This window comes from Podarcis vaucheri (assembly GCF_965113315.1).
Source record: "Podarcis vaucheri genome assembly, chromosome: 2".
Lineage (NCBI taxonomy): Eukaryota > Metazoa > Chordata > Lepidosauria > Squamata > Lacertidae > Podarcis > Podarcis vaucheri.
Window position 1 is genome coordinate 122,172,270 of NC_138760.1, and position 11,222 is coordinate 122,183,491.

Consider the following 11,222-nt stretch of genomic DNA (forward strand, 5'->3'; position numbering starts at 1 on the left):
CAGACAACCCGCAAGGTCTGGGTCCTTTGCATGTCTTCTCCCTGTTTGCAACCCTGACCGGCCAATTGCAATCCCGTCCCTTTTCTGCCGTTTCTCTCACTCTTTCGCCTACCAGCTGATCTCTGCCTTTCCGCTTCATCCCCTACTCAACTTACCTCTCGCTACTGTTTCCAGTGCTGGGGATTCAGATCCCTGGAGCCAAAGTCTCCTAAGGCAAAATACCCCCTCCCCGCCCCCAGCTATTTATTGCACCAAAGCTATGGGGATGGGCAGGAACAGGAAGTCAATGCCCCTCCAAGACGCACCCAGCCCTTGCCTATCTAGGAACGGGAGAGTTGTCAGTTTAACTCTTCCCTTCGACACAAAGATTATTCCTGGCATTGCACACCTTTTACTAATGGGTGGTGGGGAGCAGAAGTTTTAGACTAACCCCTTTTGATTCATAATAAATGTATCCTCTCCCTTAGCCTCCATCTCTCCCTATTTCTGTATCTGTAGGCGTATTGCTATTGTTTACTTATTTAATTTGCAGAGTTTTGTACAGCATCACATATCCTAGCAAATACCAACTTAAAAAATACATCGCAGTGTGAGTGTCGTGTGTCCACATGTTGCATTCAAGTGATGCACAACCAGTGTACTTGTGAATACAAGAGGAGTGTTCACATGTTACATTCGATGAGTGCACAGTCTGTGCAGTATACCTCTCTGTACACAAGTATTTCACACGCGTACAGTTGCTGACGTGTAGCGTTTCACAAGTCGACAGCCTAGACACCTGTGTACGCAGCAGCTGTGATATGCAGATCAACAAGGGCTCACTCTTTCGCAAGAGCACCTGCACATATGCAGAGACAGTGTGCACCAGTGTTCAGTGTAACGTGCGAACAAGCCTTCTGTAAATCAGGGATACACCTGCTCCTTCTGTAAAGCTTTCACACTCTTTGTAAGGCTGCAATTTGGAGCGTGATGATAAGATACCAACCAGCGAGTTCAGTACTGGGTTTAAGTTTGTACGTAACCCGGGAGGCCGGGTGTTCTTAAAGGCTGCTTTGAATAATACTGAACCAAACAAAGAACCATAAATATATTGCACAGTCGGGGAACTCAGAAGAGACAATACCAATTTGTGGGTGTCTGCAGAGGGGCTTCAATGGGCATACACTTGCCTAGGAGTAAATCCCATTGAACTTAATGGGACTTAACGACTGTCTATTGCAATGCGGTCCTTTTGCTGAACAGGAAACACCTAATCAGGCAGGTGGCGCTCATTCCCTCTTTTTTGAAAAATTGCGAGTTCCCGAATGGAAACAGACTTTCCAACATTAATGATCTGGGGGCGGGGGACGCACCAATGAACTCCACCGTTTGCTGCGAGGCACTGAAAGAGTTAAAGGGCACTGAACGAGGATGCCTAGAGTGGCCGGGTATGTGTGACAAATTGGGGGAGAACTCAGGAAAGCAAAGCCACTTTCCCCTCCTCCTTTTTTTTTTTAATTGAAAAACAAATCCCTGCTCCCCTCTTTTGGGTTTCTTATCCTTGGAGCGATTAGGGGGCTGCTGCCAAGGGCGAGCAATGCAAAGCCTGCCTGAAGCAGGTGAGTTCAAGGAAGGAGGGGAGGGGAAGTGGATTGAGCGGAATCTAGCAGAAGGGGATCTGTTGGGAGAGCAAGCAGAGGGTGAGAGATGAGACTCTTCTCAGGCTCAGCAAGTGCCCTCGGGCTCAGTGGAGATCAGGGCTTCCCCTCTCACCAAGGGCGTCAGATCAGCTAGGAAGGACCACTGATATTGGTTGTGAAGGAAGAATGGGTGCTGTGCTAATCACAAATTGTATTTATTTATTATTATAATCTTCATCATACCTTCAGGATCACCGCACCGAATATGTGCCGGTTCAGACACTTTGGATCCGCAGAACTGGCAATGTTAACAGGTGCCACACATACTCCTTCTGCAGCTGTAAAATTTATCCTTTAGTGTGGCAGGGCCAACATGTTGGAGATCCCTGCCTGTCTGTCTGTTAATAATAATAATAATAATAATAATAATAATAATACCCCACCCATCTGGCTGGGTTTTCCCCAGCCACTCTGGGCAACTCTCAACAGAATTACCAAAAACACGATAAAACGTCAAACATTAAAAACTTCCCTAAACAGGACTGCCTTCAGATGTCTTCTAAAAGTCAGAAACTCTTGACATCAGGCAGGCCGCCTTCGCTGTGCTCTTTGCAGCACCTGCTTAAAAACATTTTTGTTTAGGCAAACCTATGCAGACACATAGATGCTGGCATGTTTTAATATCTTTCACTGTTGGTTTTTGTCTTTGTTTAAATGTTATTAGCTGTTTTTATTGTTAATTTTAATATTTACTGTAAGCAGAGGTTTCATCCCAGCCTCTTGCTTGTAGAACAAGGTTTCCCAATCTTGAGTCTCCAACTGTTTTTGAACTTACAACTCCCATCATTCCTACCTAGCAGGACCAGTGGTCAGGGATGATAGGAATTGTAGTTCAAAAATAGCTGGAGGCCCAAGTTTGGGAAACACTTCTGTAGAGCATGAAACTCTTAATGCCTGGAACCCTGGAGAGCAGCTGACAGTCTGACTTGACATAAGGCAGCTTCCTGTATAAACCAGGGGCCCTTCAGACATTGTTGAATGCAGTTCCCATCAGGCCCCAGCCAGCAAGGCCAACAACCAAGGATGATGGGAATTGTAGTCCAGCAATATCTGCAGGGTCACATGTTCCCCATCCATGAGTCATGGATGGTTGATAGCACATATGCCATATTTTTTATTAATAAAATGTGTCTATTAGGGGAGAGTAAACATGCCCAGTTTTCATCGGCTGTTGCTTATTGGCATTGCTTTTCTTTTCCAGGAATAAAAATGGAGGAGCAAGACCTGAAAATGGAGGAGCAAGACCCGCAGGGCTGGGAATCTCAGCGGCAGAAGGTTTTGCCACTGCAGATGCAGGCCCCATTTTCAGGGTGGAAAAGCTTGCAGGTGCCTCAACAGATGTCCATGGGAGTTCATAAGGATACCCAGGTCTCTTTCAGCAGGTGGCCTAGTAGAAGGGAAGATTCTCCTGTGGAAGTGAAGGAAGAGATTCTGGATGAGGATGCTGCCAGCTTGGAGATGCGGCGCCAAAGCTTCAGGCAGTTCTGCTACCTGGAGACTGATGGCCCTCGAGACGTGTGCAATCATCTCCAGGAACTCTGCTATCGGTGGCTGAAGCCAGACAGACACACCAAGGAGCAGATCGTGGACCTGGTGGTTCTGGAGCAGTTCCTGACCATCCTGCCCCAGGAGATGCAGAGCTGGGTCTGGGAACGTGGTCCGGGGAACTGCACGGAGGCTGTGGCTCAGGTGGAGGATTTCTTGATGAAGATCCACCAGGAGGCCATGAGAACAGAACAAGAGGTGAGGGTTTTGCATGCTGTTCACCTTAATGCACCTGTGGACGGCAGCATAAAAAGAGACCTGTGGCGTCAGGACAAAGGTCCATCCAATCTGCTTTGCATGCAAAAGGTCCCGGGTTCAGGCCTCGGTATCTGTAGGGCTGGGAGAGTCTCTCACTGAAAATCCTGAAGAGCTGTTGCCAGTCAGTGTCTTAGACAATAGAGCAAATAACCTAAAAACCCAATAACCGCCCTGTGGGGATGTTGAGGAAAGTAGAAGAGGATATGCTCTACATGGGGCTACCTTGAAGGTGACCCAGAAACTGCAATTAATCCAGAATGCGGCAGCTAGACTGGTGACTGGGAATGGCTGCCGGGACAACTTAACACCAGTCCTGAGAGATCTGCATTGGCTCCCAGTACGTTTCCGAGCACAATTCAAAGTGTTGGTGCTGACCTTTAAAGCCCTGAAGGGTCTTGGTCCAGTATACCTGAGGGAGTGTCTCCACCCCCATCGTTCAGCCCGGACACTGAGATCCAGCGCCGATGGCCTTCTAGCAGTTCCCTCATTGCGAGAAGTGAGGTTACAGGGAACCAGACAGAGGGCCTTCTTGGTAGTGGCGCCTGCCTTGTGGAACGCCCTCCCTTCAGATGTGAAGGAAATAAGCAGCTATCTTATCTTTAAAAGACATCTGAAGGCATCCCTGTTTAGGGAAGTTTTTAATATTTAATGCTGTATTGTTTTTAAAACTCGATTGGAAGCCACCCAGAGTGGCTGGGGAAACTCAGCCAGATGGGTGGAGTATAAATAAATTATTATTATTATTATTATTATTATTATTATTATTTTGATTAAATATTATCCCTCCTCACTCATGCTAGTGAGCAAGCAGCAGAGCACATTCCCTTGCACATTGCTGGAAGCAAGTTGATGGATTCGTTAGCATCATTTAAGTTGAGCAATCCAGTCTGACATGTCCAGTCTGGATTGTTCCTGGTAAGTTTCCCCCCTTTATTTCCCTCTTAAAATAATAATAACGTGACAGTCGTGTTTAAAAGTAAGAGTCAAGATTACTTACATTCACTTCACAGTATTGTCCTGAAGGCAGGCTTTATCTTGTGGTTACAGTTACATTTGTAGAGAGAAGAAGTCTGAGCTAGCCCTCAGACTTTCTACCTTGTGGCTTCCATCCTCTGTAAGGAGGAGCCGTGTGCTGCTGGCTAAGAGCCAGAAGAGAGGAAGATGGCAAAAGAGCAGAAGAGGAAGATTGCTGCATGACTAGCCCTTTTTATGAGGAGATTTCACCCCTCCCATACCCAAGAATCTCCTGATGATCTCCTGATGGTCTCTGCTGACTCTCCACAGAGAGGAGGAGGCGTGTCCTGCCTATTTACTTATTCTGCCCAGCAACATATCTCTGTGTGTGAGAGAGAGTCAGTCAGTCAGTGTATCGGAGAGAGTGAGAGTGTTAGAGATCCTAGAGATAAGATTGCTGCTAAGTGCAGCTGCAGACTCTCAGTGTAGCATTGATTTATGCTTAGAATATTCAGCTCTGTATATAGTTTTGTATCATAGTTGTAGTTACAGAATAAAAGGAAGATATTCTACAGAGCTGCTCTCCGAGTGGTTTATACTCTGCAAGACTCTGCAAAACTCTGCTGCGCAACGACTGTAGTATTGAGACAGTGAATCCGGTGCTCTCAGCTCTAAGCTGTGAGTCCACAGCACTGTGACCTGTTCCTGCGAGAAGGAGGTCTCTGGCGGTGCTACCCAGCTCGCCTAGCCCAGTCGGGGTTGAGGTACATGAGTCCAGTTGGCGCACTGGCTCTAGGGCGATGCTGACATTTTATAGGGTCACGCCCATCTATTTGGTCACACACACACACACAGGGAGGATGCTCCAGAGCTGGTATGACAGGAAGTCCTCCCTGTCTGGAGCAACATTTCCCTGTGTGTCCACTCTAGGCAACAGGAAATGTTGTATTTGACTGCTTCAGTGATGATACATCTAACACGCCCACCTCCCCAACTCATTTTAAAAGAGCATTGGATGTCAAACAGCCAAAGCCCTGGTTAAATAGGAACATTTTTGCCTGGTGCCTACAGGTGTATAATGCAGGTGCCAGACGAACCTCCCTGGGGAGAGCATTCCACAGATGGGGAGCCACCGCAGAAAAGGCCCCTTCTTGTGTTGCCACCTTCCAGGCCTCACATGGAGGAGGCACACAAAGAAGGCCCTCAGAAGATGATCTTAAGGTCTAGGAATGTTCATATGGAAAGAGGCAGACCTTGAGGTATTGTGGTTGGATTGCACCTTGTACCCAGAGGCGTCTTTCCCATAGCGCTTAGTGGTGCGTTGCGCCAGGGTGCCACCTCTTTGGGGTGCCCTAGCAAGTGGGGGAGCTGCACAGCTTTGCTGGCGGCCTCCACTTTCCCTGCATACCCGCCAGCTGCGCCCAGCCAACCATATGGCTGGCGGGCACACAACTTCCCTCCCAAGCCTCTGCGGGGATCACTCTCCTCCCGAGGAGGCTTGGGAGGAAATAATAATAATAATAATAATAATAATAATAATAATAATAATAATAATTTATTATTTATACCCCGCCCATCTGGCTGGGCTTCCCCAGCCACTTGGGGCGGCTTCCAACAAAATATTAAAATACCGTAATACATCAAACATTAAAAGCTTCCCTAAACCGGGCTGCCTTCAGATGCCTTCTAAAAGTCTGGTAGTTGTTGTTCTATTTGACATCTGGTGGGAGGGCGTTCCACAGGGAGGGCGCCACTACCAAGAAGGCCCTCTGCCTGGTTCCCTGTAACTTGGCTTCTCGCAGTGAGGGAACCGCCAGAAGGCCCTCGGCGCTGGACCTCAGTGTCCAGGTAGAACAATGGGGGTGGAGACGCTCCTTCAGGTATACTGGGCTGAGGCCATTTAGGGCTTTAAAGGTCAGCACCAACACTTTGAATTGTGCTCGGAAACATACTGGGAGCCAATGCAGATCTCTCAGGACCGGTGTTATGTGGTCTTGGCGGCCGCTCCCAAGCCTCTGCGGGGATCGTTGTCCCGCAGCGGCATGGGAGAGAGGTGCGCCCCCCAATGGCTGGCAGTGTGCAGCTGCAGCCACCCCAACACTATCCGTGGTAATTTGGGGGCGCTGGGTGAATATTTGCACCCCGGCGCCGCATCTGCTAAAGACGGCCCTGCTTGTACCTCTCCTTCCGGCAACTTCTGCAGCCAAGCTGGTGCCAGATGTATTGCTCTGCTTTCCTTTGGACCACATCAGCAAGGTTGAGAGGGGTTTTTTGTCCTCTGGGTATCCCAGGACCTCCATGTACACCACCCAGGCTTGTGCTCCAGGCATGTAGCTCTAGTGTCAATTATGCAGCAAAAACAACACGGGAGGCTGTGGTTTCACTGAATACACCACTGTTTCTCGAGAAAGGCAGATGCCAACAACACCAGAGACTTCCGGGAAGGTCTAGCCCAAGATTCCTTTGAAGAAAGTCTGTATAAAGGTTAGCAAATAAATATTTAGCACATTGTCACTTAGCTCAGGTCTGCCTACACAGATTGACACTTGCTCTCCTGGCCCTTTGTGAAGGTAGGGTATTGAATTAGGGACCTTCTGCTCTGCCTCTGAGCTGTGACCCCTGAACTGTGTGCCTCTTCCTGTTCCAGGTCCCTGGCCTTTCAGAAGAAGGGCCTGCTAACTTGCCTATGTTGGAGCAGAATTCATCAACCACCATGGAAATCCACCTCTTGCTGGAAGCCAAGCAAGAGGGCGAAGATGGGGAGACCAAGCTGGTGGGTAAGGATTTTATTATGGCTAAATGTTAACGAGTTTCTTTTCCTGAGGTTGTTTCTGTCATTCCCTTTCCAGCACTGCTCTTTGACAGAATTATTGGCTGTCCTGCACAGAAACCTCTTTCTGTGGGCCTGTTTAGGGAACAGCCCTGTATTGGGAAGATTTTTAATGTTTTATTATTTTTTTTATATATGTTGGCAGTGGCAACCCAGTCAGATGGATGGGTGCTAATAAATTTATTATTGTTGTTGCTGTTGTTGTTGTTTGACCACTGGCTCCGTTCAGGTTTCATGCCACACAATAGTTTGCACTAACCGTGGCTTAGAACCCAAACCACAATTTCAGCTGCCAGCAAGGAAACAATGGCTTAGAGCTGATTCTCCACCTTAGTTTTGGGACTACAAAATATGGACTTTTCAGCTCAGGACTACAACTCCCATCAGCCCCAGCCAACACAGCTGGTTAATGGGAGTTGTAGCCCACAACAGCTGGGAGTACCAGGTTGGTGAAGAACCCTGCCAGAGCAGAAAAAGGGTCAGGTAAATGGAGCCAGTTCCTCTGAGGAGCACTTGAGAGGGGCACGGAGGGCAGGGGAGGGGTCTGGGGGTAGGGGAAGAATGAGGAGAGTCATGAGAACCAGATAAAGAAGGCCCCAGGCCGGAGTCACTCCACTCCTCCTAAAACCAATACATCACATTAGCTATCCTGTACAGTGGTACCTCGGGTTACATACACTTCAGGTTACATACGCTTCTGGTTACAGATTCCGCTAACCCAGAAATAGTACCTCGGGTTAATAACTTTGCTTCAGGATGAGAACAGAAATTGTGCAGTGGCAGCGCGGCGGCAGCAGGAGACCCCATTAGCTAAAGTGGTGCTTCAGGTTAAGAACAATTTCAGGTTAAGAACGGACCTCCAGAACAAATTAAGTACTTAACCCGAGGTACCACTGTATTATTATTATTGGAGGCAATATGTAAGGTAAGAAGAGGTAACAGGTTGTTTTTCGATGTCTTCCAGCAGGTGATATGCAAGTGAGGATGAAGGAGGAGGATCCTGAGCTGGAAAGACTTGACTGCATGAACGTTGATACAACATCCTTGAAAAGTGCTGAAAGCCTATCCCTCCAGGCCACTGAGGAGGAAGTGAGGGATATAGGTCAGCAAAGACCCATACATCACCAGGAAGTCGATCTGGGAACAGCAGCAGAAAACACTGTTCATTCCAAGGAATGTGATGAAAGGCCCTTCCAAGGGAGGGTTCATTGGTGTAAGAGAGAAAAGATGGCCTCTGACACTGGGAAAAGTTTCTCCCAGAACTTGGTCCTTCTCAATCGTCAGAGGATGCAGAAGGGAGAAAAGGCATTCAAATGCTCATACTGTGGGAAAATCTCAAACGGAAGGACGAACCTGATGATACACGAGAGGACCCACACGGGGGAGAGGCCCTACGAGTGCTCAGAGTGCGGGAAAAGCTTCAGCACCACCTCGAATCTCATAAACCACAAGAGGGTTCACACGGGGGAGAAACCATACACGTGCTTGGCTTGTGGACAAAGCTTCAGCCATAATGCGTCCCTGATAAGACACAGAAGGACCCATACGGGGGAGAAGCCGTACGAGTGCTCAGACTGCGGGAAAAGCTTCATTCAGAAAGGAGAACTGGTTGCGCACAAGAGGACCCACACTGGAGAGAAACCGTACGAGTGTGCCGAGTGCGGAAGAAGCTTCAGCACCAGCTCTCACCTGATAAGGCATAAGAGAGTCCACATGGGTGTGAAGCGATGGAACTGCGTAGACTGCGGCAAAGGCTTCCATCAGAAACTCAGCCTTATGAAGCACAAGGGGACCTACACTGAGGAGAAAGAATAAAAGTACAGAGCAAGGATGAGGGAACCTGTGGTTCTCCAGATGTTTGGAACTCCCACTCCCACCAGTCTAAGCTAGCATGACCCAATGTTTGGGAATGATGGGAGTTGTAGTCCAGCAATATCTGGCGAGTCACAGCTTGTCCAAGAATATGGGTAGAGGGCTTCAGGTAGAAATCCATATTGTCTTGTTTCCACGATGGAGGTGGACAGAGAGAGGCTGTGATCAGCAGCTCAGGAATAGCTTGGTCCTTACAGTTTCTAAAAACATACAAATAATGTGTGCAAACATAACTTTCCCAATCTAACCATGGTTGGAGATTAATATCATGCCACAGATTCGCTCCCCATCTCCTCTATAGTACACCCTGCTTCTTTCCCTCAGTGGACTTAACCATAGCTCAGGATTGTGTCTACCTGTAGCTCGTGTTAATCAGGATTTGCACACCTGCAGTAGTGGCAGCAAGATGCGTACACGTACAGTCAATTAAAAGTTGGTTTTATTCCAGAAAAAACATGCCGCTTGTCTGGAGCTCTCGGCCCCGTGACTTATGGCTACCCTGATGATGACTCAACTAAATCCTCAGCGTTGTTCTTCTTCCTCCGGAAACAATGCGCAAAAACAAAGCTCTTCCGTTGCTTCAATATCCCCTTTTCTTGTACCCCTCCTCTTCTGCATTCTTGCACGCTGAGAGGTTTGCAAACTGGTTTGGACAAGCTATCGTCTGCTAAGTCCTGTGTTTCTGTTATACACTGGTTATACAGTGGTTTCGCTCCTTTCTCCTGGGCCGTGTTCAGAAAGTGGTGGTGGGGGATGAGTGTTCAGACCCTTGGGCCCTCACTTGTGGGGTGCCTCAGGGTTCCGTCCTCTCCCCCATGCTTTTTAACATCTATATGAAGCCGCTGGGAGAGATCATCAGGGGGTTTGGACTGGGTGTCCATCAATATGCAGATGATACCCAGCTCTACCTTTCTTTCAAATCAGAACCAGTGAAGGCGGTGAAGGTCCTGTGTGAGTGCCTGGAGGCGGTTGGAGGATGGATGGCGGCTAATGGATTGAAGTTGAATCCTGACAAGACAGAAGTACTGTTTTTGGGGGACAGGGGGCGGGCTGGTGTGGAGGACTCCCTGGTCCTGAATGGGGTAACTGTGCCCCTGAAGGACCAGGTGCGTAGCCTGGGAGTCATTTTGGACTCACAGCTGTCCATGGAGGCACAGGTCAATTCTGTATCCAGGGCAGCTGTCTACCAACTCCACCTGGTACGCAGGCTGAGACCCTACTTGCCCGCTGACTGTCTGGCCAGAGTGGTGCATGCTCTAGTTATCTCCCGCTTGGACTACTGCAATGCGCTCTACGTGGGGCTACCTTTGAAGGTGACTCGGAAACTACAACTAATCCAGAATGCGGCAGCTAGACTGGTGACTGGGGGCGGCCGCCGAGACCACATAACACCGGTCTTGAAAGACCTACATTGGCTCCCAGTACGTTTCCGAGCACAATTCAAAGTGTTGGTGTTGACCTTTAAAGCCCTAAACGGCTTCGGCCCAGTATACCTGAAGGAGCGTCTCCACCCCCATCGTTCTGCCCGGACACTGAGGTCCAGCGCCGAGGGCCTTCTGGCGGTTCCCTCATTGCGAGAAGCGAAGCTACAGGGAACCAGGCAGAGGGCCTTTTCGGTGGTGGCGCCCGCCCTGTGGAATGCCCTCCCATCGGATGTCAAGGTGATGGAAAACTACCTGACATTCAGAAAACATCTTAAGGCGGCCCTATTCAGGGAAGCTTTTAATGTATGATATTTTAGTGTTTTTTGGTTTCTGTGGAAGCCGCCCAGAGTGGCTGGGGAGACCCAGCCAGATGGGCGGGGTATAAATAATAAATTATTATTATTATTATTATTTCTCTGGGCTGTGAGCTCCCCCCTGCCCTTTCCTCTGATCTTCCCATGACAAACCTCCCTTTGTCTCCTGGGCTGCCGTCCAAGTCTGGCAGCTGCTGCTGTTCGCTTGCTGGCTCCAGCCTGACACCTGCTTAAGATTCTGGTTGCAGTCTTGTCTGAAGATAACCATGGTTAGAATTAGCGCTGTTGTCAATGTAACACTGCACCATGGTTTGCTCTAAAAAAAGAGGAGGGGGGGACAAGAATT

At 48.7% G+C, this 11,222-nt stretch overlaps 1 protein-coding gene across 3 annotated transcripts; it reads left to right on the plus strand.

Annotated features, from left to right (window-relative positions):
- The first annotated feature begins 1,397 nt into the window (after window positions 1–1,397).
- On the plus strand, window positions 1,398–9,592 carry LOC309524820 (uncharacterized protein). 3 transcript variants are annotated; one of them, XM_082209910.1, is made up of 5 exons: window positions 1,398–1,598; window positions 1,869–1,933; window positions 2,881–3,422; window positions 7,084–7,213; window positions 8,231–9,592. In XM_082209910.1, exons 2-5 carry the CDS (start codon window positions 1,885–1,887, stop codon window positions 9,079–9,081), a joined length of 1,572 nt encoding a protein of 523 aa, XP_082066036.1. In that variant the 5' UTR covers window positions 1,398–1,598; window positions 1,869–1,884; the 3' UTR covers window positions 9,082–9,592. The 3 variants fall into 3 exon arrangements, with proteins under 3 accessions (XP_082066036.1, XP_082066037.1, XP_082066035.1); XM_082209911.1 differs by lacking the exon at window positions 1,869–1,933 and having other exon boundaries at window positions 1,407–1,598; XM_082209909.1 differs by lacking the exons at window positions 1,398–1,598; window positions 1,869–1,933 and having other exon boundaries at window positions 2,664–3,422.
- Window positions 9,593–11,222: the final 1,630 nt, after the last annotated feature.

What these genes read in the sequence shown, in the direction of transcription:
- LOC309524820 (XM_082209909.1), top strand. Translation starts at nt 2,703, where the DNA reads ATGATGGGAATTGTAGTCCAGCAATATCTGCAGGGTCACATGTTCCCC. An exon ending in CCATGAGAACAGAACAAGAG is followed by an intron (nt 3,423 to 7,083) that starts GTGAGGGTTTTG and finishes TTCCTGTTCCAG; the next exon opens with GTCCCTGGCCTTTCAGAAGA. An exon ending in TGGGGAGACCAAGCTGGTGG is followed by an intron (nt 7,214 to 8,230) that starts GTAAGGATTTTA and finishes GATGTCTTCCAG; the next exon opens with CAGGTGATATGCAAGTGAGG.